The sequence below is a fragment of the Amblyomma mixtum genome, chromosome 2, assembly GCF_055824585.1.
Source record: "Amblyomma mixtum isolate Tamu chromosome 2, ASM5582458v1, whole genome shotgun sequence".
In the NCBI taxonomy this organism is placed as follows: Eukaryota; Metazoa; Arthropoda; class Arachnida; order Ixodida; family Ixodidae; genus Amblyomma; species Amblyomma mixtum.
In genome coordinates, this window is record NC_143013.1 from 227,737,623 (window position 1) to 227,764,378 (window position 26,756).

General features: G+C 44.5%; 1 protein-coding gene across 2 annotated transcripts in view; it reads left to right on the plus strand.

The window, feature by feature from the left end:
- LOC149362819 (NADPH-dependent 3-keto-steroid reductase Hsd3b5-like) overlaps positions 1–26,291 on the plus strand; it is a 109,466-nt gene extending 83,175 nt beyond the window's left edge. The window contains exons 1-6 of one of the 2 annotated variants that reach the window (XM_089573259.1): positions 6,218–6,380; positions 12,391–12,539; positions 13,254–13,418; positions 22,122–22,313; positions 22,633–22,769; positions 24,099–26,291. In XM_089573259.1, coding sequence (XP_089429385.1) covers positions 6,316–6,380; positions 12,391–12,539; positions 13,254–13,418; positions 22,122–22,313; positions 22,633–22,769; positions 24,099–24,509 — 1,119 coding nt within the window. In that variant the 5' untranslated portion in view covers positions 6,218–6,315 and the 3' untranslated portion in view covers positions 24,510–26,291. Of the gene's footprint in view, positions 1–6,217; positions 6,381–12,390; positions 12,540–13,253; positions 13,419–22,121; positions 22,314–22,632; positions 22,770–24,098 lie in introns of those variants that run through there. The other variant, XM_089573260.1, reaches the window with a different exon arrangement.
- The last annotated feature ends 465 nt before the right edge of the window (positions 26,292–26,756 follow it).

The window sequence follows — 26,756 nt, forward strand, 5'->3', positions numbered from 1 at the left end:
ACGCCGCGTTAGGGTGGAGCCGAGAGGCTTGATGATAATTGTGTCATGTGACAGCAGAGCCGTGGTTTCAGGAAAATTGCGCCACGTAGCCGCAGAACCTCATTTGGTGCTTTATTTTGCCACGTATATATCTCTGATGGCGCAGCGCTCTATGAGTGAGCTAACAAACATTCGCTGCTGGCGCAAGCAAGCTAGACTTTAAAACTCTCCGCGGCCCAGCGATTTCAAAACACGTCACTAATGCAGACTTCAAAGTGATCGCTCATAACTACAGCAGCAGAATAGCAATACAGGTGGTGCGAAAACGAATGCAAAACAACGGGAACGCGGCGTCTCAGACAAAGATGGAATGCGAGAGGCGGACGCAAAATCTTTGGCGTGACGTGGAGAGCTCTTTCGAATTGTTTGACGGCGGCTGTACGCATCTGCAGATTGTCGCCACACATGCGACTAGACGGAAACGAGAAAAGAACTTCGTTTTGCTTTTGAAATCTTGGTGCATGAAGACGTCAGCGTTGCTTTTTTCTAACCTTATTTTTTCTTCAGCCTTTAAGGAAAGAAAAAAAAGAGAGGACTTCTGACGAAATCCGTTCATGTAGAAGGTCGGGCGCCTTGTGAACCCTTCACAATGACGTGTTTGAGGAAAGATTGCTTGGGATCACCGCGCTTGAGTTGTTTTTTTCTTCGCGAGACGGCACATGCTTTTCAATTCAGCTTCCTCAATAAAATGCTTTTGATGCGCCGTCTGGGGACCCTGCATATCGTTTGATTGAACTCTGCGTAAGAAGTAAAACAAAAAGAACACAGGGACGCCGAATTTCTGTTGAGCGCTCGAGACCGAGTGTAGTTTCGGAAAGACAGTAGAGCGAAGGCTTTCATGACGGAAGAGAGGCGCCGAAAAAAATGCAGTTGTGGCCAGCGCTGCATTTCACTTTAATAAATGGCGTGCGCCGTCAGCTCTCTTTAATTAAAATCTCTTTAATCGACCACCGTTAACTCGAAAATCCTGATAGTTCGGACATCCTATCTAGGCCTCGTGAAACCTATAAGCTGCTCTATGGTGTGAAACGCTTTAATTCGGAGAGGTATCGCCTCGCTTCGGTTAATTCGGGCAGGTGGAGAAGCTCGCATGTGCAGAGTTCGCCGGTGATCGGGTGAAGATATTGGTGGGTAAGGGATCCAGAAGTCTGGCCATTTTAGCACGAGTGGTGCTGGCGTCCAACAAATATAAAGGCGCCGCACTCAAAGCGATGATCATTGACTGAGACAGTACGACGGAATGACATTCTGGTTTATGCTGCACTTGGCCAGTTTCTCTTTTCTTGCCGTTGCTTCCACGTCGTAGACCGAGCTGTCAACGTTCTTCGTGTTCTCGCGAGCCCTGCAACTGTTTCACAATACATCGTGTGCGCGTATGCAGGCCTAGCTGTTTTCGCGCTGCGTATGTGTTGTGTGTACGTGGAAGGACGGCCTGTTGATGCCCTCAGCGTCCTAGAGAATATGTACATGTGTTCGTTCAACCTATTGTGGGCGCGTGCTATACTGTTTGGTGAAACTGCGAAAATAGTTATTGCCAGGTAGATTTACTGAACGAGCAATCAGTGACTACATTTTTTTAAAAAGAAATAAAGTTATATGGATGTAGAGAACCTCGTTGTTATTTTCGCCTCCTCGCGGTCATTCAACACTGGATTCATCCGAACACTTCCTCGGGTCCCGTGAAATCTGAAACATCTGAATTTTAATGTAGTATGTTCTTGAATGAAAACTTGAAAGGGGTGCCCTTCGCGGTTATAGTTACGGTGTTGCAGTGCGCAATTTAAGCTCTACTGTAGTCACACTCTAACTTTTGCTGAAAAGCGGAGCAAAAATATCAGATTCTCCTCTTTGTTAGGATTATAGAGAAAATGCCAATTATTTACACACTTATAACACTGAGGACTGACGAAAATACAACAGTATCTTACTGTCAAAGAAGCAAACAATTACATTAACAGGAGAAAGTAAAAAAAAAATCAGGAAATAGGTAAAGCAAAAAAGTGCACGAGAGGGAAAGGTGATGCCAAGAGATGCGATTAAAAATTACATAGTATTTATGTAATTGCTGCCTATTGAGAAATGACGCAACGTAAGAGACCCACTAGAGGAACGCCTGCCGTGATAAAAAAAATGGAAAGAAATGAAAAACCAATACGCAAATTGTAGGATTTGTAAACGAGAGGAGAACAATACCCTGGCTACACGGGCATCTCAAAGGCCTTTGAGAAACAGGTCCTTATGTCCAAAGGCGCAGGGTGTGCAGCTACAAGGCACAGATGTTACACCTTAGCCGCTAATCTCCTCGGAGGGGAAGGCGATCGTCCGAGACCTTTCGAGCCCAAATGCGCGGCCATCGAGAATTTGCGATAGCAGCAATCAAGCGTCAAAAAGTAAAACCATAGAATAAAATGTAAGCAGCTCACAATGTTTGGAAACATCTTATAAATATAAGAAAAGGTTTACTGGTTTTTAATTTTGAACGGGTGTTTAAAATTTATGCTCAGATTTCAAGTCTGTAAAATGGTTGCAACAGCACCGAGTGCCCCTGGTGGCGTAGGCAATAAACAAAACGTGCTCGTGATGAGAGTAGCCGGTGAAGTTCTTCTAAGGACGCGGTAGGAATAAAAAAAAGTGTGAGCTCTACGAATCGATAGAGTACCCCACTTTATTTTTAAAACTCACTTCAGCCAGTTCGGTCATTCCCAGCAGCGAGTGCTAAACATCAACGACTGTTTCACCTTTCTGCTGAGGCGTGTAGCTGCGTCACTCACTACTCCTTTGAGTTTTCGTTCCTTTGGTGAACAGAGATGCCTTTGCTGGAAAGGTAGGTCCTCTTGGAATGCCGTGTGACAGGGATATAAGTTAGTCCTCAAAAAGGCGATGAAAAGACTGCGAGCTGCAAATAGATTGTGTAGCGCAACTAAAGAATTCCCCAGTCGAATGGTGTAGAAATGCACTACACTGTCGCTAACACAAGTAAAGGCGCACTTTTAGACTGGCTGTCTTTGCAGAAACATGGCGTCCTTTCTCTAAACGATGACCGTTACACTCCAACGAACTGCCAATTTTGGTACACAAGATTATTATTCTCTCCAGCTGCTTTCGCGTCACATAAACGCTGACGATTGTCATCCGTGAGAAAAAAAGGAATAAACAACAACGAAGTTGTGTGCAGCTGTTATCAAGAAAGTCGAGAGACCGATGCACTAGACAAAAAAAAAATGATGGCTGAGAAGAAAACAAAGCTGCAGCGACTATCAAAGCCGCATCACGTTTGCTCGGCTGACATATATTATTCCGGCGATCAGGAAAAGTATTTGCTTCTTTCTTTCACTATCGTTTATTTAAAATAGGCCTTACGTTTCACGATTGCCCTGTCCATTCATTTTAAATTTGAATCTTCTGAGACCTGCGCAAATTTTATGCCTCGTTGAAAATACCCCCAGTTATAAAGTTTCGAGGCAGAGCCTATATGTAAGACTTTCTTACGGGATAGTTAAATTAAGACTCTAAAAATAAAAGTAAGACTTCTAGAATAAGAGTAATTCTTGAAGGGTAGAACTATAAGAATCTGTTGGTTACATTTTTCGTTTTATCGAGGAAAACAGTGGGCTTTATTGTTGCTCTCGGCCAATTGCTTTCATGCTTCCGTGATCAGAGGAAACAAAGCTAAATTTATACAAAGTGTTATGAACTGGCTCTCACTTTGAGATTGCGAGTGCCTTTGGAATGTTTAAAATCTCAGCGCTCACCTCTCAATCACTTTCGTTGTATGGTCACTGGAGAGTCCGTGAGGCTATATTGGCTCAGGACTGGCGTCACGTGAAGTGCCTGGGTATTTGCAAAATAGCAACGCGGCGTTTGGCCCCTGGCTTTCAAGATAATATCGCAGCCAATTATGATCCCAATTAAAAGCCTGCAGATACACACTCGAGACGCTGGGTGCAACCGTCGGGTACATGCCGTTGTATTCTAGCTATACCAGCTTCATGTTCTTCACTTGCTGTCTTTTTTCTTTGTTTTCGCACACACGTCTAATATTATTGAACAAAAATTTTAAACACTAGAAATTTGTAAGGTACTGTTATGGAAATATTGAATACAATGGCTCATTCTTCCAAAATGTAGCAAAATCTTTAAATTTTTTCATCCCTCGCATCCAGCAGTTAGTACTGCCATAGAAAACTACTGAGTATCTCTTTTGACGGTTGTAAAAACTAAAATTAAAAAAATGCAAGCGTTTCGAGGGGGGACCTGCGGTTATATTGATTTTTATAGTGAAATTTTACAATGTGCAAAAAATTTCGCTCGTAAGGCCTTTTTCATTCACAAATACTTCTGTCGAGAACTGTTAGCCATGTACCTGGATAACATGGGTGGTCTATTCTCCAACCTACGTGGCAGAATATGGTTTAAGAGAAGATAGAGTGCAAGAAGTAAGGCGCGGAGATTCGCAAGAAGTACGTGCCAGTTTGCTACTCTGCACTGGGACAAAGGGATATGAAGGGATACGAAGGTACTAAGAGAGGCGACTTAAAGGGTGCCAAGTAATGAAGCAAAGATTTCGAGCATGGCGAAGTCAAAGCCACTGTAATGTGCACGCGTACGCTGTGCATGCCTTTAGGAGCTGGGTGCTCTTTTTTGGTTATCCAGACAAGTCCTCCGGGGCGGGAGCAATATTGTTCCGCTCATCACGGACCCCGAAACTGGGGAATATTGTGCTGACAGTCCCAAGAATAGAATTCCACATTAAAAAAAATTTAAAGTTCATTTGCGTAGTTAGGCCGAATAAGAATTTGTTGCGCTAACACTTCGGTTCCGATGCTCGGATCGATTGCTCACGGATGGAAGCTTGGAAGCTATTCGCTTAAATAATGGGTTATCGCCCCCATATAAGCGGAATTGGTCGTTCTCCACTTCGCATAGATTCCCGGGAGTACTCGTATCCCTCTTGGGGTGGTGGTGCAGCGGTTAAGCCACGCGCTGCTGTCGTGCGGTGGCAGGTGCGGCCATCTGTCGGGCTTGTGAGAACCAGGCTGCTCTTCCTGAGCAACCTCTCGCGTTCAATCGTAGATTTAACTGCTACAGTGGGCGGGTTTCCAGGCATGAATATCACACCCAACAGTTCTGAACAAATGCATCTTTTAGCGGGGAGGAAATTATGAAAGCGATTTTTCTCAAATTATGAAATTTTGTTATTACACTCAACATATCCGATCATCGCCCATGAGCAGGCTTGCATTTTCTTTTGCTATTAGCGTTTTTAGGAACATGAAAAGTTTTCCCCGCCACCGCCATAGCTGAGTGGTTATGGGGCTCTGCTGCTGACCTGAAAGACGAGGGTTCGATTCCGGCCGCGGCGGTGAGATTTCGGTAGAAGCGAAATGCTAGAGGCCCGTCTACGTTGCGATGTCAGTGCACGCTAAAGAACGCCAGGTGGTCAGAATTATTCCGGAGCTCTCCACTACGGCGTCCCTCATAACCCGAGTTGCTTTGGGACGTTAAGCCCCATGAAGCCAATCAAAAGCTTTCCTCATTGGTTTTCCAGGTAGTGTTAACGGCTCGATGCGAGCGATTGAAAAACTCGAAAAGAAATATTTTGCTGCTCATCGTAGGAACGGACCATTACCTTCAATATTTCCGTAACAGTGCCTCATAATATTCCAATATTCGAAATATTTGTGCAAAAATGCTGGAGGTGCACACGTGCATATGTATATGCGCATATATATCTGCACAAGTGCGCAGATTGCCACAAAGCAGACTTCAGACAAACAAACAGACGGACAGAGAGACAGACAAGGAAACACACAACGGCTAAATGCGGGAAATGCCCCCTATAAGTGTTTTCGCTCTAAAAAAGTAAACGTCACTCATTGCAGTCTAACAGAGCCACAAGCGTATTCCCTCCCTGTGCGACGCCTAAGGCTGTCTAAGGCTCGCGCTCAGCGAGAAGACTCGCCACTTAATGGCGGCCCGCAGTGGATGACATTCGACCCTCTCACAGCCGCCCAATCTGCCATCCGTGTCACCATGCGCTTACGGACGTGATCGTTGTTGAAAATAATACTTGAAAACAAGGAAGTCAGGATACTCATACCATCAGGGCCCCAAGGACGCTAGCTGAGTGATACACCTTCTCACCCTCGTCCATGCGTTGGCCCTGCCTGACAGGAGGGGACGTCTTTACCGCCAAGCCAGCAGCAATAGCCGTTCGGGACAGTTCGTGTCTTGCTAGCTCAAGAGAAAGAGCGCCGCCCGGTATACAAACCACGAATGGACTGCAGGATCAGTACCAGCGGTGAGCCATACGCACAACCCGTTATGAACAACGGCTGCAGGTGAGTAATAAATAGCCGCCCTTCCTTCGAGCTTTATTTAAACTGCTAACGTCATTATTTCAGAGATGAACGATCTTTATTGACTGCTGATAGGACAAAGATGTTTAAAAATTGAAAAAGACTGCGCATGTGACTTCTCTAGTGTACAAGGTCTCCTTCAGCAAATACTGGCACTGTTCGCCGCACAGCGTGCGTGAAGGTCACGAGGCCCCGTCAGGCACCATATGGACGCCTTTTGCCTCGTGAACCTCAGCAGGTATAAAAACAAAAATCCCCAAGTATATGTACCCCGATTCTGCTGAAATAAATTTCATTTCATTTCAAGAATATTCCCGACCATCACGCATCGTGTGAATGGAACGTCCTGCAACGGTAGCGTTGCACTTTCTACACTACTTTCTACGCTACACTCTCCCTCTCTGCGTTTTTCTTTAAATAAGCCTCTCTCTCTCTCTCTAAACTAACTATTCTGAAGGTTTCAGCAGGGTAGGATTGGCCAGCGAAGAGAGAAAACCTCGGGATGAGGAAAATCGTTTTTTTCATGTCGTTCAACGACTTTTTAAATAAGCGTCAAATAATATCGGCTTGCGGTTATCTGCTTTGCGAGGCTCTTAAAAAGAAAACAGCTGAAAAGATTCATTATACAGGGGGTATATGACCGATAGGAATGCACGGTAAAGAGCAAAAGAGCCAAATAAAAACTTTGGGAAGCGGTGAGAAGCGAGGGCTGACTGTAGATATTGTGCTTTATGCATACTCATCAACTTGGTTACCGAAATTATTCTTAAGATACGCATCCGAAGGTGTTCTAAACGGAGTTGTAATTGAGGAAACTCTTTTTAATGCACTTGATGCAGATGGAATCAAGCCTTCAGTTCGAATTAACCGAATGTTCAATTTAAACGCATTTAATGTAACAGCTATCAACTTTGCATTATGAAACTCTCTAAATTTGCGATTTCCCTTGGTGTGAAATAGCGATATCGAACAAGGACCTCCCCCATTGACCTCCTAAATGCCGTGTTCTGCGCCAGCGTACCCCAACAAATATTCTAATCCATTCCTACGTTTGTATATATTTTTAATTATTAAAACACCCTGAAAGCGACCGCTGATGGATAGAAACTTCAGACACAGCGCTGGTGTAGGATTGAAGTGTTTCTCCTTGCGTCTTCGCATTCGCTCTGTTTCAAGTTTAAAAGAGCATATGAATCAACTAGCAAAGCTTTTCAACCTTTTCAATACGTTTTTTCTCCGCCATGAGTATAGTGCATTACCCTCCGTTATTTGTTTACCGCACTACATTCGTCACACAAGTCACTTCTTGGCTGGATTTAGGCTATGATATCATTACTGTGATGTCTCTGCTAAAGAACAACCCGACGGAGCCGGAAACAATGGAGAAAGCCCCTCGTAATCTTCTCAAGTCACATTCCAAAATTAAGCCTTTCTTGCCGCTTTCACAAAGCTGTTTCTACGCCCCTTCCAGCAAAGCAAACGCTCACTCAGGGGAAACAGTACCGGTGCTATTTGTGAAATTTGGCTTTCGACGCATTCGATACGCCCTTCAGATATCGCTGCTCTTTTTATCACCAAGAAAGGGTGTGAACTAAGCTAGTTTTGTTGTTTCTTGCTAGATATTTCTGTATTCTCGCCAGAAACGAACTGCAGATTTCACCACCAGAAAGCTACCACAACTAGTCACGCGTAGGTAATATTTACTAAGGTTATGGCAAATAGAATCAGGACAACCTTAGAAATCAAACAGCCAAATGATCAGACAGGTTTCCGTGAAGGATACTAGACAATAAAACATATTCACAACATCAATCAGGTGATAGAGGAACGTGCAGAATAAAACCAACCCTTATATGTATAAAGCGTTCATTAATTACGAGAAAGCATTTGACTCGATTGAAACCTCAGCAGTAATGCTGGCATTAGGAAATCAGGGTGTAGAAGAGTCTATATGAAAATACTATAAGATATCTATAACGACTGCACAGCTGCCATATTACTTCGTAAAGCCAGCAATAAAATTGCACTAAAGGAGGGTGTCAGGCAGGGAGACACGATCTCGCCGATGATATTCAGTGCCTGTTTACAGGAGGCGTTCTTAGGCCTGAATTGGGAACAGTTGGGGATAAGAGTTAATGGAGAATACCTAAGTAATTTGAAATTCGCTGATGACATTGACTTGCTAAGTCACTCAGGAGATGATCTGCAAAGAATGATAAATGAGTTAGACAGGAAGAACAGAACAGTAGGTCTTATAATTAACATGCAGAAGAACAAAGCAATGTTCAACAGTCTCGCAAGCAAACAGCAGTTCACAATTGGTAGCGAGGTACCTTAAGTGGTAAGGTAATACGGGCACTTAGAGCAGGTAGTAGCTGCGTATCCGGATCATAAGAGAGAAATAACTGCAAAAATAAGAATTGGGTGGAGCGCATCAGGTATTTTCACTCAGATCATAAATGGCAGTTTACCAACATTCCTCAAGAGAAAAGTGTACAACAGTTGTATCTTACCGGTACTCACCTACGAGGCAGAAACGTGGAGGCTAATGAAAAATGGTCAGCTTAAGTTAAGGACAACGCAGCGAGCTATGGAAAGAAAAATGATAGCCGTAACGTTAAGAGACCGCAAGTGGGCTGAGTGGGGGGGGGGGGGGGAACAAACGCGGGTTAGACATCCTAGTCGAAATCAATAGGAAGAAATGGCCATGGGCACTGCATGTAATGCGAAGGCAAGATAACCGCTGGTCCTTATGGGCAACGGAGTGGATTCTGAGAGAAAGCAAGCGTAGCATGGGGCGGCAGAAAGTTAGGCGGGCAAATGAGACAAAGAAGTTAACGGGGATACTGTGGCCGCAGTTGGCGAAGGAGAGGGTTAATCGGAGAGACATGGGCGAGGTATTCGCTCTGCAGTGGGCGAGTCAGGCTGATGAGATGTAATTGACAAACTAAGTCATCGACCTCAGCATAGGCAGTTCAAATACGCTTACTGACACTATGCAGAAGCCGTGATAAGATGATGAACACAGAAGAAAAAGATTGCTCTAATTTTTGCCTTCAGTTAAAAAGAAGGCGATGCAAAGCAGACCTAGCAAACGAAATGAAAAGTCTGAAAAAGGTCTTCTGTGTTTGCTGCCCATATTAAATGTGGACTACGTAAGCTAAGCAGACTTTTCCTATGCAAAGTGGATAAGCCAGTTCCCACGCTTTAGATGTTTGATAAAACGTGACCTGGCCCAATTTCCTGAAAAGGGGAAGCGCGCACTTGTTGTTTTCAGGTGCGTCTTGTAGAAGTAGAGTTATGGGAATGGAAGTTTAACGCTCGCCTTGTTCGCGCTGGACAATATGCACGAGGTTGGCGCCTGTTTGCGGCACCGACAGTTCCTTTCCACAAATTTGAAGAAACTGCTTGTACTGGCAAAATATGCATCTTTGCATAAGACCACCAACAGCATCATCCACACTTCAATACAGTTGCAAAACGGGCGAGTTGGTAACATGTTATTGAGGTTAATACATTCTTCAGTAATGTCCTGTGTTCTACCTTTCGTCCCTGCCTTGTGCGCTGCTACCCTCAAGAATACACACTTGACAACACAAAAGAGTACATGCGTCAGGAGCGACATCAATGAGCGAGCGCAGCGACTGAAAATGCAAGGTAACCAGGAAACAATAACGAGCCGTGCAGAATACAGGAGCACGTCAACAACAACAACAATAACCTTTCCTTCTCTTTTATTGCCAGACGCGCCCCCACTGGCCCCACCCAGCGAATGACATTGCTTGCGTAATGATGCCGTGGCTTCTTCTTTGTCCTTTTTATATACCTCGTAAGGTCGCTACTCGCAGTCGTGGTGGGTTTCATCGGCCGGGCTGACGACACTTTGCGGTAGCGCCTCGTCTGTTCGTTATTTTAAATTGGCTATCATTGCATTTCCTGCGTGATGCTTACGTGACGCATGAATTGAAGGTAGAGGGGGTGAATTTTTGAACGTCGGAGAAAACAGCAAGCTAAATTATGTTCAAACATGATTTCGCGTTTTCTACGGCGGAGGGAGCAGCAGTATTTAGCTGTGATGTTAATACCTACACGATCTTACGATTGACATATTTTATTTGTTATGTAGAAGAAGCGTAGCAACCGTTTCAAGGTTTTGCCGTCATGGTAATGAAAAGCTGACACATCATTTGAAGGCTACATGTGTGCTCCAGTGAAGGGAAGCCTTAAAATTAGTGTGGGGAGCGCCAGCCTCAGTCCTGACCCACGAGTAAGGCGCCATAAGCAGGAGCAATAGCAGTTGCTCATTCCGGGCCAATCTAAAACGATGAATGACACAATCCGAACGGTGCATGCAACGTTCGTGCAACGCGTTGGGGGCGACAAAGCGTCATAGGCCTCAGCGCGACAACAGGAAGCTGCAAGAACAATAATAAATGCATTGAATGGAACACAGCATCAGGCTGCGAAAGTTGCCGCTTTAAATTCGGACTGCTGGAGCCACGATATACACGGGCACCGCTGCCTCGTTGAGCTTCCTGGGTGGGTGGTTTGCTCGGCCGTTGTAGAGCTCCTACCGTGATCACATGCCTGGTCGTCGGTGCGCCCTTGGCTAAAACCCCAAATTACATGACGGTAGCAATAATTAAGCACTGCGCCCAGCTAGTGCGCTAAGCCTAGTGTCCAATGCGTTCTGTTGTGCAGCCGCTCCGTCAATAAGGTTATTTCTTACGTTTCGGATGGTATTACCAATCTCTTTTCGAATGTTCAAAGCCCTGCGCCGAGTGAAGGCAGCCATGGGAACTAGATGTGCTAGTCCTGAATTTTGGTAATCATAGTAACCTCGGGGTGCATTCGTTCGTACTCGAGCTACATCAAACGACATTAAAAAGGTTATTGAACACCCCCAGATATAAATAGTAACCAAATGGTGCATGTGTTGAATAGTGCAATTTGAACATCCTGGAGCTAGCGAAAAAGAAGGGAGAAATATTGGCTTGGCGTTAAACTGGTAGCCAAATGAGATCATCTGTGTTCTACAGCACCTAGACAAAAGAAAAAAAAATCCGTACACCCAACCAATAGTACCGACTGTGCGTCTATCTTCTCGCAGTCGTTGTCTTTTTCCCGCTAATAACACGTGCGGCCCGCACCAACTGGTTCGAATTTATGTTTTCCTGACACCCTAACTCTTTTTCTGTTATGAAGCGTACCTACTTCTAAAATGTTCTTTGCAGACCCTTGGGGGTCTAGCTCATCTTTTATATTTTGTCGTCTATTGGGAAGGCGTTCTGGTGCTGTGGCGGCAGCCTTTCCTTACAATCTAGCGAAATCGCTTCTCCGATTTTTCCTTGCAGTTATAAGGTACACAAGCAAAATATGGGCTATTGCGCTACAGATACGGTCAAATACATTTCCACAGGCACCTTTTCTCTTTCCTGTCTTTGTACATACTTCCATTTTTTGCTTTGCGCTGGCTTCGAAAAATAGTAACGCACCACAATTTCTGCGCAATGAAAATATGTAAGCTCTGACTATGCACAAGGTTTGTAAAAGAGTGTGCGAATCAGAACAGCATAACAACATCTACGAGGAGCAGAGTAGAGCTCCTGAAATTCTTTGCAACCCAGTCAATGCCTAGAACTAGCTTGACAGCTGATTAAGTTTGAGTCGCGGACAAGCTCTAGCCCACTCCAGGATGCTACATCGCTTTTATGCCTCAGCCAATGCCTAAATTATGCATATTTTCTCCTGTCTGCGGGTGCAAACTTCGTCAAAAGTATGCCGATAGGCATGTAGCCCCATCTATTGGCAGGTCATGACAATGTGTTCCCTAAGTCCAAGAGAGTAATGCGCTTGCCCTTCGCGCTTGCCTGGCGCTGGAAGGTACACAACATGGCTTTGGAACTGTTCAGGTGAAGCACCGCGGCTGGCGTACTTTTAGAGTACAGGTGGACCAGTAATAGCGTTCGAAACGCCCTCCCACTTCGTGCAGCGCCAATGGGACCCAGCGACCCATTAGGGTTGTGCTGGTGACCGGGTCGAGTGGTATGCTGGGTCATCACGTGGTGCGCGAGCTGCAGGACCATCTCAGCGTGCAAGAAGTGCGCCTCTTCGACACCAGGCCATTCGAAAACACGTTAGGTGAGCCCCTACACTTCGATAAAATCAAAGAGGTCTCATCTATAAGCCACAAAAGAAAGCTGGCTCTCTGTCTGGTGTGTGTTGAGTGGTACTGTTCCAAATTCTTGGCTTTTGGAGCGCCTTGAGGAGCAGCGTTTGTAAGGGAAACTGTAAGAGAGGGGGGGGGGGGGGGGGCAGAGTCAGTAAAGGCGGTCTTTGCGTCTCGCCTCCATCAAAATGTAACCGCCGCGGCCGGGATGAAGCCCATATCCTCGGGCTCCCCAAACGAGCGCCCTAATAGCTAAGCCAGCGCGGAGGATATTAGAAGGATCATCATATTTTCTGAGCTTGCCGCTTATGCTCAGTGGAAATACAGGCGCTGTGTTTCGCTCTTAACAACCGTAATGGCGGTCCGCTTACGATGTACCCAGTTCTTGACCCATGGCCACAACAGTCATCAGACATGGAGGGTTCTCATGCGGTGTAACTATTTTTGATATCGACGAGCTTGAAGAATGTGCTGTGGCTGCTCCTGATACTTCCTCTCATCAGCGCACATTATACTATACCCCTTACTTTCTTATCTCTGCATTCTTATTTCCCCGTACTAAAATGCAGGGTACCCAACCTGAACCTTTTCAGGCCACCCTGCCTGCCTGTGCGCTTCGCTTTTTTTTCCCCACTCAAATGCGAAGCAAGCTATCTCTTTGAGTGACGAAGGAATCCTACGCGCAGGGCACCCGATGCTCAAGAAGACCCGAGAGATTGTGGCGAGCGTATGTGATGCTCAAGCCGTGCGGGAGGCTGTACGAGGAGCCGACGCGGTGATCCACAGCGCGGCGCTAGTGCCCCCAACTGCCGCCGAGGACAAAGCAGCGTTCGAGAGGGTCAATGTACAAGGTTTGTGTGTGCACCTAGCTTACTATGTGCAATTTTTGTACTTCTGTGTAACCGACAATTTTTATTTTATTTTTCGTTCATCCCCATCAGAGTTTCTGTTGTTTAAATCCCTAAAGTTTGAAGACCTGATATTGGCAGCCAATGATCTCATTCTTTTTCCCAGAGCTATTACCCAAACACACACGATACAGGGGAAATGCAGATATTTAATAATAAAGCCGACGCTGCGTGTTTCCAAGTTATTAATATGGGTAGTTTCAGAAAAAAAAAAACATTGCAGTTTTTAAGCGTCAAAATAAATGGAGCATTCAAGTTTTTGCAGCACTGTAAGTGATAGAGCAGTTTAACTTAAGGTTGAAGTTTTTCACTTTACTTTATCAAGTAGATAAAAGTCTACAAGTGCTAACAAGGCGACGTTAATGCAGTGTCTGATCTAGTCTTAATGCAGGAAACGAAGGAACCCTCCAGAGAAGGATTGTGGGGGTTTGAAAGACAGTTGCGTAAAAAATCGACTGAGTTTCAACGAAAGAATATGAGCAGTTTGTGAGTGCAATCAACTTTCAGGATTTGCAACTTCTCAAAGGCATGGATACCAATTATTAGTTTTTTACGTAATTTTCAAGAAGCACACCAGTAAGATGCTCACCTATTAGTAAAGTGTGTTACACGATAAGGGAACCAAACATAAATGAAACCAAGGAACGCACAGGGCCATGCCTTTTTTAAGTATGGCGTCAATAAATGAGAAAATAGTAGTGATGATATTTTACCGAAAAGATGATTCGTTATAAAAAAGAAAATACAACCAAGAGCCACTGGTAGGATCCCAGCCCATGACCTCCGCATGTCGCACACGGTGTTCTCCCAACTGACCTATACGGCGGCAGCTGTCCAACCTTCTACCTTCGATTGTATTTATATTGCGTGTAATCTACCCTTGAGAAGTTCACCAGCGCCGCTATCAGCCATAGTGGCGTACAGTCTTTGTCAAAAAAACATGCATCCCAAGGGGTTTGCTTCCAAGCCGTGTAGCGGGGTTATTAAGCACAATTGACCGTCCTAAGCTTGGGAGGTTTGAAGACTTAAGTTCCACCTCACCTTCGTGAGATTACGGCCGCTCAGTATGCAAGAGGATCCGCGCTGCAAGACTCAGAAGCAGACCCCTTCGGGCTGTGTACTTCTGTGAAAGACTCCACGTGAAATGTCATGTCATACCGCAAGTGCCACGTGCAACGTCATGGAAAGGTGAGGGCGGCAGCGGCGCGAGAGCACTCCTATGCTACTTACGGCACCAAGACTGCCAAAACGGACTATGTCTTTAAGCTATTGACGAGACAAGGCTAAGAAAATTAAGTTCTAGTTGGTGTTTGTGTTGACCAAGTAGTTACCTTTGGAGAATAAAAGCTTCTATAACGTCGTGAATTGAGAACAAAAGAGCGAGTTATGGAAAGGACGGTGGTAAGTGTAGCAATAAAATTTGGAGGACGCTTAAGCTTCGCCTATGAGTGCGGAACGCGCCAGCGTCTTGCAGCGCTGCCAGGGAGTTCAAGGAACACCATCGCACGTTCGGCGGGATGCCTTGCCCGTTGGACAAATCGCAAATAGTTTTTGTCAGGAAAGGATATGACGCAGCAACAGTCTCACTTATCTTTTTGGACACCCGAACCACGCATGATACGCAGCCTCCAATTATAGGTCGCCGGTTCGAATCCCTGCCACAAGCTAGGCTCTAACTTAACTAGTAAGTTGATACTGCATGAAACACTTAACCGTATGACACCATTCGGAAATATTTGACTGCGTCTCTGGCTTTCGTCATTGTGACGTGACAATGTATACGTAAACATATAAGTATAGAGGCCTGGGAAAGGGGAGAAAAATGGCCCAGGCTTAGCTTGGTTAAGTCAAGAATGCGTTGAATATTGCGCGGTCTTTTTGCGCGAGGTATTGCTTGGCGGCACTCGATTTTCTCAGCAGCTTTTCCTCCGTGACGTATGGATGGATGGATGGATAGGAGCGCCCACTTTGAAACGGGTCGGTGGCAACTGCCAGCATGCTCAGCCGTCCCTTTTTTTTGTTTTTATTTTCTTCCCTTTTTTCTTTTTTTACGTGGTTTCGTGACGTCACGTCACGTGGTTTGGTGGCTGCCCGGCCGCGCCCAAGGGCTGAACTGAGTGATTGCAATATGCTACGCATAAAAGGACAAAAATTTGGACGTTTGCAATCTCATAGAACCACTGGAGGAGGACCTTATTCGATAGCTGGACGGGCCGCGGTCTGTTGCGAGGTATGCTTTGAATGTGTGTCTTCATCTCCAAAAACACATATCTGCATTACGAGAAAATTCATAGGGGTACAGCATATTGATTCCGGCCACTTCAGGTCCTCTAACACATACGTACTACACAAAAAACAGGTGATTTTGCTTTCCCTTATTGAAACGCAGCCAGTGCGGCCTTGAACTCAACCCTGCAAATCGTTATCATTTAAAAAAAAGAAGTCATTGCTGCGGCTGCGAGGATATTTAATTTTTGCACTCTGGGGGTGGAAAAAGATTAGTGAATGTAAAAATAAAGTCAACAACAAAGTAGTTTATTAGGCGCGCAAACCTTTCCATTTGATTTTGAGAACTTCGGAGCTACTCACATACAGAATCACGTTTCGAAAAGTTGCTGTTGTTGTTCACCTTCTAGAATAGCGCATACCCACACAGGGGGATCGGTCAAAAAGAGGGGTGCATAGAGAGTTTTCGTGATGTTTTTTTTGTTTGTTTTCTTCGAAAAGTCCAATGGGCGAAAGCCGCTTCATCTTCTCTTTTTTTTTGGTGTTTACCAAACCATTTTTTTACAGAGTTATTGCCGTTTCAACGCCTGAGTCACTTCTTTACTTTTGTAGCTGAGTCTACTTGCACACAATGAGCATATTGCCTCTTGATCTACAGCGGGAGCAGGCCCGCTCTGGGCCTCACAGCGAGCTTGGCGGGCCGGTCCTGGGCTCGGTATAATTAGAGTCCTTCAATGCATCGAAGGACACTCCGGACACTCCGGAAGGTCCCGGGATTGAAATCACGGGCTAGTTCAGTGCTCTACTCCGTATAGAGAGCTCGCCCCTCCCACCTGGAATAATTTATATGATTTCCTAGCACTCGTTATGGTTATTATCTGTTTTCTAGGTCTGCGCTTCATTTTTATACTGTTGCGTCGTGGAAGCTCTTCCTATTCATCACAACACACATAGTATGCACACTTTGCCTCGCTCCCAGACCCACTGGATGAGCATGCTCCATCGCCTGGAGCCGGTAACGTCCAGAAGAGCCCACATGAACATCGCCTGGAGTCGATTTTCATGCGGCCTTTTCTAGACGTTACCGGCGCAGTCTTGTGCCCTTTAAGGACTGTCTATTCACGAGCTGGGTTTGCGGCACACGAAAAGTGGGCGTGTGGAAAAACTCGAGAATGCCAAACGGACCAGTGATGAATAGCAGCGAAAAACGAACGTCTCCATCGACTCTGAAAGATGGCAACCGGTGAGGAATTTCGACTGGTATTGTCCCCACCTCCCCATGATGAGTTCTGCGATCCTTAACCACTTGTCGAGGAGGACATTAAAATGAAGAAGCCGAAACTTTCAAGCCATAGTGAGTGAAAACAAGAACATAAAGCTGACTAGTTGGTTCTTTTCCATTTTTAACAGAGCGAGAAGGACGACGACGTTTACACATACAACAGCTCTTGTGTTCTCGTGTGTGTAACCGTCGTCGTCTTTTTCGCACTGTTAAAAAATAGTGAGTGACTCATAACGTTTTATAGTTCCACAATGAGATCATTTCTCTTCATTATTGTTCGCTAAGTTCAGTATTGTCGCTAGTGTAGCAGTCCTCAGCTCTTCGACAGGGTGATTATTAAAATTAATAAGTTTTATTGTGGCCTGTTGGCACTTTTAATGTTGCGTACTGTGGTGGAGCTCTCGACCATTTAGCGACCAAGTTCTTCGACAGCTTTTAGAGCTTCTGTCATGATGGCCCCTTCCAACTGCTGTGGTGGTTCCGCGTTCAAAGTGCATGTGCGATGACACATTTAGAATTATATTCAGGCGGCGTGAAACCGGAAAGCTGTTTCGGTTGCTTGACTGCCAACGTAGCTGTGTCCCGTAGGGCACCTAGCAGCGCTTTGTGTAATGACTGTCGATTTGAAAACGAAAAATTGCAGTGCTGCACAGTGAGGGTTTTAAGCTACTTTCAGTTAACACCTCGATATGTCAGTAGTACACAAGGTATCTTTCAGTTGTGAGCATGGAACATGAAGAAACATAAGGAATTGGTAGTACCTATCATTCTGGAGCATGCGGTTGAACGAATCATCGTGTCTACTGCGAGGCGATTTCGTTATGTCATAGCTAATTAAGAAGTTGTTGACTGCGGGACTTTGTTTTTTTCCTCTTGCATTAGTTCTTTTCAGTGAACCGGTGGCGATCACATCGCTTTGTTTGCATTTGCTTCTGTTTATCGCACAAAACTGGAAATACCAACTAGAAGAAATTTACTTTAACTGCTATACTGTTGATAGCTTTGCCGTGACATGACGACCTGATTTATTGGCGATGGTTCTTAGGCAAAGTTCTGCACATACAATAAATATTCATGAGCCTGTTGTGAAACACATAGTTAAGCAGTAGACTACAAAAGTATGCTTTAGAGGTCTGTCTGGAGTTTTCAAATAGAGCACTCGAACTACGATAGGAAAATTTTGCATAACAATTAGTGTTAATTAAGTAGCTTTGTGCTCGAAAAAAATAAGGAGGGCTATTAAAACTACTTAGGTTTATTTTATGGGGCTCAACGTCCGAAAGCGACTCAGGCTATGAGGGACGCCGAAGTGTAGGGCTCCAGGAATTTCGACCACCTGGGGCTCTTTAACGTGCACTTACATCGCACAGTACACTACTTACGTACCCTGAATGCGAACGCATTTTTCCTCATCATGAACTCCGTTGCGACGTTCAAAAAAATTCCTCCCTTTCTATTGACACAACTACTAATTCGCATATACAGGGTGTTTCACCTAAGACTTTCTGCAATTTTTAAAAATAAGCTACTTGAATTAGATGCGCGGTTTTTCTGGCATAGCATTGTCAGTGGTGTTGTGCATCATAATGCAGCTAAGACGTGCTAACTAGCAGGCTTGTTAACCAATATTTAATAGTTAACTTTTAAACTATTACCGTTGGGCTCCTTAATTATTGAGAGGCATGTAGCCCACCGTAAGTAATGTCCATATCCGTTTTTAGAATTTCGAGAACGCGATTATCCTCGGCGCTGTGGCCCAACAAATTTTGGCTATTTCGACGAGTTACGTGCACTGGAGAGGTTGCTTTGCCTGCAAGCTTCTCAAACCGCATGTATTTTGGCGCGATGTAGGCGAAATTTGTTGGGCCACAGCGCCGAGGATAATCGCGTTCTCGAAATTCTAAACACGGATATGGACATTACTTACGGTGGGCTGCATGCCTGTCAATAATTAAGGAGCCCAACGGTAATAGTTTAAAAGTTAACTATTAAATATTGGTTAACAAGCCTGCTAGTTAGCACGTCTTAGCTGCATTATGATGTACTATACCACTGACAATGCTATGCCAGAAAAAGCGTGCATCTAATTCACATAGCTTATTTTTAAAAATTGCAGAAAGTCTTAGGTGAAACACCCTGTATATGTTAGAATGGGCAAGAAAAAGACAGAAAAACAAAAGAGCCCTGCTGCACCCCCGGTCATTAGAACAAAGTCGTCAGGTAACGCGTACACTAGGCTTACATTTATTCGCCAATAAACAGCGAGGTTTTGCGCCCTATGGATTGCATACGTGCTGGCCTCGCAATCTGAAGGTCCTTGAATCAACTCCCCGGAACTTTGGAAGTTTTTTTTGTTTGCTGATTAGGTCATTGGGGGCTCTTTAAGAAATAACATAAATAACATATCTAAAAAAAATAACATCGAATCTTTGTAGAATTGAGCACTTAATTTTATTTGCAATGATTACTCACGTCATACCAGCATCACAGTCTTCAAGAAACGCGACGACTTGTCTCCGCCGTAAAGTTACATGTTTATCGCTTTTCTATAGACTGTATCTTCACTCAGCACTTCATAACGGCTTCTTTTGTTGGCCTCTTTTCAGTTTTGACCGACGCGATCATCCTTTTAAAGTTAAGCGCGTGGCATGTAATGAATTTACCTACACCCATTCGTTCATACCACGAACTATAAGTGATTGGAACGCTCTGCCTTTACATGTTGCGACTGCGACTGATTTGGATACATTTTACAAATTAATGCTCGCCCTTACTGCCGCTTAACTTTCTTGCGTTAATTGCTTCATATTAATGCATTGGGTCTTTCTGCCTTGCATTTTAATTACCGATGATTCGCATTGCTTCAGTCTAATGCTGTGGTTTCAATGAGATTGTATAGGTTGTATAGCAGGGGATAATTTTGCAACCTCTGGTGCTTTGCGCATTTGCTCATTTTTGTTTATTTTGCTTTTTATTTTAGCCTAAGTGTTGAGTTATTACTACTCAGTATTTCATTCCGATGTCCTATAATGTGTTTTTTTCCTCGTTTTTTTGTGGTTTATCTTCAATTTTTATTATTTGCCTGTACCGCCCTATGTAATACGCTCAGCCGAGAGGTCTTTTAGGGATATTTTGCATAAATAAATAAATAAATAAATAAATAAATAAATAAATAAATAAATAAATAAATAAATAAATAAATAAATAAATAAATAAATAAATAAATGGGCGATTGGCAACATGACATGCAAGTGTCAGTGGAGTAAACTGCGTCAGTGTATAAGCGGTACCAGACAAGTCATCCGTGGCATAGCTGCGTCTGCCGCACGAACACGGCTGAGAAATCACTGAAAATGAACATGGCGGTTAAGCAACTTAGTAGCCTTCAATATCCTTTATCTTATTTGAGAAGTCGATACTATATTATCATTAGATGAGAACTGAGACATTTACAGAGGTCGGAGACTAAAAATGCTTAATCGCGATAAATGCTATTGGTCACCTCCTCTTTTTAACACCAGAAAGAGTTAGAGGCAGCGTTTTTTGTTAACCCTATAATGGAGCAGGTAGCAAAAATACATCGGCAAGAGAACGACCACAAGGCTGCGTCCTCGAACTGCCTTTGAATCACTGACTTGTTTTCGACATGTTTTCAGATCTGCAACATTTCCGCTGCCAGTGATGAAGCGATGTGAGGCAGTATATTTTGTTATGTTATACTTTGGTATACGGAAGAACTTTAAGTAACAGGGTGTGTCACTTAAGATTTTCCACACTATTTAAAAATGGGCTTTTTTAGTTAAAACAGCGCTTTGTTCAGCATAGGGCTGTCAAAGGTTCAATGCATTGATTATGAAGCTATAGCATGCTAATATACGGGTGGTCAACTAATATTGAATAGATAACTTTACTATTAGCGTTAGGCTGCCTAATTACTGAAAGGCATGTAGCCCATCGTAATATCCAGATCATTTTTTAGAATTCTAAAACGCGGTAGCCTCGGCGCGATGGCCCAACAAATTTTGGCTACGTCGCGCCAAAATACATGCGCTTTCGAGAAGCTTGCAGGCAAATCAGCCTCTCCAGTTGTAACTCGTCGAAATAGCCAAACGTTGGGCCACAGCGCCGAGGGTAACCTCGGTATCGAAATTCTAAAAACTGATATGCATACTGTCTATGATGGACTACATGCCTCTCAATAATTAAGGAGCCTAACGGTAATAGTTAAAATATTAGTTATTCAATACTAGTTAACTCTCCTGCTAGTTAGCACGTCATATCTGTATTCTGGTATACTGCCCCGCTGACAGTGCTATGCCGGAAAAAAATGGTCTTCGAGCTCTAAAAGCCTATTTATTTAAATTCTGGAAAGTTTTAGGTAAAACATCCGGTATAAGGTCGATTGGTGAATTCGGGTATGTGATTTGCAAACTAGTGTTTCTAAGAGGAAACGCAGAGCTGCGCATGTGCATGAAATACTCTTTTTTATGCTCGCAATGTTTAAAGTGCTCAGTCGCAAGAAAAGGTATAGTTAAGCTAGGTAGCGCCAAGTAGTGTTCTTCCAAGATTATACTTTATTTCACTTGAAATACATCATGCAATTCACTGTACCTTGGAAAAGGCATACAGTGCAGTAGATTATACTTTTACTGGATTGAGGGAGGAAGAGGAGGAAAGGCAGGAAGGTTAACCGGAAGAATAAAAGTGCTTGCTACCCTGCACCGGGGAAAGGAATGAGGGGATTGAATGCCAGTAAGAAAAATGGCCACAAGATTCTTAACACCAAAACCGTAATTAAGCGGGAACTTCAGCAGCAGTTTGGTACTTAGCATATGAGAGCGACAAAGTATCTCCCGTGAATCACTCGGGCTCCCCATTCAGTTGCTGAAATCTTAAATGGCTCTCATGACGTTGTACTTAAATAGAGATAGTAATTAATTCTTCTGAGATCAATGAAGCTGGGATTACTTTTAGGGCAGTGGATTTAGCTACAGATTAATAGCTTCCAACAGGCACTTTGTGAGATACTAAAAACTGTTGCGGTTAGCTTGCCTGCATCACAACCTTCTGGACCGGCACCCGTTTAACGACCGTTCCATGACACACAATGACAGATCCATTCATGACTTCTCGTGCAGGTACTCAGAATGTGGTCGACGCTTGCCTCGAGGAGAACGTGGCATACTTTGTGTACGCAAGCACCGTGGCTGTAATTACGAGAAAGGAGGCTTCAGGGGACGACAAGACTTGGTATGATGGTCCGTACCAAGAAAGCAAGGCACGCGCTGAAAAGATCATTTGTGAGGCCAACAGACGTCAGTTTAGGGAGGGTGAGTTTCTCACGTCTCAAACTTTGCATAAACCTCGTTCATTTATTCTCTGTCGGTTTCCAATTATATCATCATATATCTTTGAGAACGAACTTTAAAAGACTTTTATGTTAAATCAGAGTTAGCTCATTAGAGCTGCTTCTACTAACCCCGTCCCCTGCCCCGCCCCCTCCTGAAAACTGAGCGGTTTCAACATAATGCCTACGCAGTATCAGATGTTAACATTGCTTTGGCTGTACAGATGAAGCTTAAAGCTAGACTTGCCTAACCGTCTCAATGTTCAGCAGAGGCGTTCTACAGCAGCTGTTTCTTTTCGCAGGTGCACACCGTCTAAGAACTTTAGTTCTTCGGCTGCCACCGGTTTACGGAGAGCTGGATTATATCGCCGTGCCTACGCAAATTAAGTGGGCGAAGAAGATGTTCAATACTATTTTCAAACTCGGACCAGGGTTTCAGGTAATGCGAATGTAATGCTTAATTTTTTTCAGGTAATGTGCGTTGATGCCGAGTGTCTGTTGCCGATTCCGAGGGAGACACTTTTCTTCCCGTTGAAGTGTGCGCCCTGCTGAAATTCTAAACTATACGAACATACATCGTGTACGCGATGTTTGGGCTACCAACCGCTAATATGTTGCAGAACAACTTACCCGCATATGGGGGCATCAGAAATGAGGGACATGAAGTTTCGTGTGGAATCTTGAAGATTAGTGCACCACTTTGGGCTAGCTTGTTAGCGGAGAGGAAAACTTCGCGAACTCAAGAGAGTCGTGTCGTGTCACACCGTTTTACATTTCCTACCTTATCTAAGGCATATCCTGTCGTCAAAGGTACACTGCACAAGGTATATTGCCTTCGGAACTCGGCAGAATCACGAAGAAAAGGAAATCGCTTTCTATGTCGCAGTGGTGCCATCTCTGCGCTGTTCTCCAGGCATGTCAAGGATAAGATAGAAGGGTTTGCGGAGCAGAAAAAACTTTGCAATCAGGAATATAGAATGTTGACTACGGAAAGGGGGCCTGAGTTACGATCGCCTCTTGACCACAGCAATGGAATGGTGGCAGACATGCGGCTCGAGTCCTGTTTACATCTACTCCTCCTCAGGTGAGGATGACTCCTTCAAGAGCCGGCGCAATAGCGTAGGCTTCGTCGCCGGGGAGGAGACCATTTCTTTGTATCTCTGGTACAAACAATCCGGTACAAACAGCGTGTCAGTGCCACCGTTTGCGCAATCTCAGCCATTTGCAAAATTACAGTGATTGGCCAGGTATAGGCTCGTTAAGAATATGAAACAGTTGAGATAAAAAACGGAAGTTAAGAGCCAGAAGCAGATGGCGTTCTTGGCAACAGACTTGGTCCCTATGCCTTGCGGAGCGCCTGTACATCAAGTACAGTTCATGTCAGCTCTTTTTAGGGCTCAGGCGAGTTAATCCTATCTATCCGCAGGACACTGGCAGACTTCTAGATAGAGGAGTGATTGCGAAGGCGTGCAGATATTGCTAAGGGCTAATTTATTTCGTACGGTTTTTCTGGACGACCGAAAATTAGAGCGGAAAGGGAAACTTTCATGCGCGTCTATATATCTTTGCTCTTTTTAGAGAACAACAGCTGCAAAGCGGGATTCGAGCGCTTCTTCAGAAAGCGATTTGGCAGCCACATTATTAGGGTAGGCAAGTGTTTTCGGGAAGTGACGCGGTGACTGCGTACGCTCTATATCTTACAGTACCATAGCGCTGAGCATCGCCTTGAGTTTCGAGCTTTCTTCTTTGTCCTCGGACTTTCACGCAGCTCATCTACGCCGGAAATGCTGCTTCTGTTCAAGTACGTGCACTGGATGCACTGTCCGAGGAGACAAGTGTGTCCGGCCGCTGCCTCGTGGCCTGCGATGACACGCCCGTGGACTTCGCCGCTTTCCTGACGCCCCTGGTTGAAGGGCGCGGCATCCGCATATTCCCATGGCCGCTGCCCTACCGGCCGATGCTGGTTCTCGCTGCGTGCACTGAAGGCATTGTCGGGGTGTTCGGCCGCCTGTTTCCTGGTGTCCGACGTGGCCAGGTGCTGAAAGCGTCGACCATCCGCTACGTCTACGGCGGAGCCTTGTTCGACGACGCCGAGACCAGGAAAGCGCTCGCCTGGCGCCCCAAGTATTCACCGCAAGAGGCAGTTCGAATGTCTCGCTCGTTCTACGACACACTGTGACAGCTGGGCGCCTGCGGGTCGGTCACAAATGCAAATGACCCTATTTCTGCCTAGCAATTCTTCCAATTGTCACCGCATGTCATATAAATTATTTTTCTGACCTGGTAAACGTGTGTAAAAGAAGGGCGTCAAAATTATTAACAGCAATGGCCGAAGAGAGCTGGCAATGAGGTCATTATTAGCGGGCCTAGGCTTGCAAAAGAGCGCTCATGTGATACACTTTACCCATTCTGGGTCTGCAAATAAACAAAAAACAGTTCAACGAAACTTCTCATGTTTGCTTCGGGTAAAGCAAGCTTTGGAAATATAGAGATGCGGCCTTCATGACTAAGAAAGTAAAAGCGTTGCAAAAATGACCGTCTGGCGAACGCTGCACTTGGCTTTGCTTTCCTAAAGCAGTGCGTGCCGTCCGTTACATCCATTTACTTCGAGACGAAAGCTTTAAAGAGGAACTTTTCGCGGAGAAAGTACCGGTGTTGTCAGGCCAAACAGGAGCCCCACTACAGTTGTGCCTGTCTCTGCTTTATTCAAGAAAGGCGTCGTAGAAAACCTTAGATTGTTTGGCTTGCATTGTAACGTATGCCAAAACTGTTCAACATGTGGTACAAGAGTTATTGACTGTTACACACAATAGGATCTGTCTGTAATAACTTGACTGATTCCCGTTGATTAGCTTGATTATTCTATAAAAATCAGCCAAGACCTCAGTATCCGTACACTACAATACTCAATCACGACGAAGAACGCCTCAGGCCTCAAGGTATTGCTGCTCTCTCGGTGGGGTGTAGTGATCTGCAATGTTAGCGATTGCATGATTGATAACGCTTCCACATCGAAGTTTATGCGCCCCAAAGAAAGCAGCATAGATTTCTTTTAAAAAAAAGATTATCGCAGCCGCATCTGCAGCCCTCCCTTGTTTTCAGCATTGTTGCTGAGAAGGAGTTGACGCAAGCAGAAAAAGTGAATATTGCACTGACAAAAAGAAACCAAAACAAAATCGCACATTAATTTCCCTGCCTTTTATAGTTCATATAAGAACAATGTAGTTATATTAAATTTCGGCATATGTTATACTCCTCTCTAGAAGTCCGGTTTTCGTATTATACTCTGAGGAAAAAGGAAGCGCTGAAGAGCATCCGAGAGAGCATTGTGCAACTACACTACTTCAGTAATATTGGTGGAAAACTTGGTTGACAGAGTAGAACACGTCAATTTTTTGTGACCTTGTTTGTTAGTTAGTCTTTTAAATAAATATTTCATTTTTCGTTGTTCTGTTCACACCTACAGCCAGGCTTTCAATCTAAATGTGCCACGGGGGGCTCGCAATATACATTTTTAGAAAAGCTGGTCGCCTGAAGTTAACTTCAAACTAGTCCAATCGTGGGCAATCTTGTGTGGATTCAAGGCCGCCAGATGACGCGTTATTCCACCTATTTGGCCGGCTTGAATAAAGCTGCGATACTCCCTGCTTCTTCTATTGTGGAATAGCTAATGCAGGTTGGAACATTGTCATTTCTTTACTAGCCACTCTGCATTCTTCGAATAAAGCTATACACATCACCCCTACAAAAAACATGACTCCTGATATGTTTGTGCAAAGTGCTTTCTACCGCATAGCCGAAAGCACTTAACCAGAGACCCGCATCTCCACTGATTCCTCGATCTTGAACTCATCAGAGTTCTTCGGCTGGCCGGAATCCCAGGACACTCAAAAAACGCGCAGCGATCGATGGGCTTCACAACAGTAAAGCAGCAATTGCCTGCGGTAAACAATACAAATTCCAAATCTGCACTGCACAGCACAAAAAAAGAAAAAGAAAGCGTCAGGAGCCCGCATACACACCCAACGAGCTTACTGGCCGCAGGTTGAAAGAATGGCGAGCGTTTAAGACACACAAAAAAAAACAACTCAAAAATAATGAAATAGCTCAAGTTAGGTAATGCCGAAACAAGCTCATAATTTTGATTACTCGTACGGGTAAATCTTTCTTGCGTATAAAAAAGCGCCTCAGCCAGCTCACGTATGACTGAATTCCTTCTTCATTTTATTATATTGCTCTCGTGCAGCGAAAAACAGCATTTATTACGACAACGTGGCGGATTGTAGCCACTTTAATTCTTCAACGACGGAGCATTCTTACGCGATCGTTAATAAACCCGCGAGTTTTTTTCTGAATTTCATGCAGATAGTTTCGGGTTTGTCCCACTGAAGAAATATCCTGAATGTGTCCGCAAACCATAGATCGG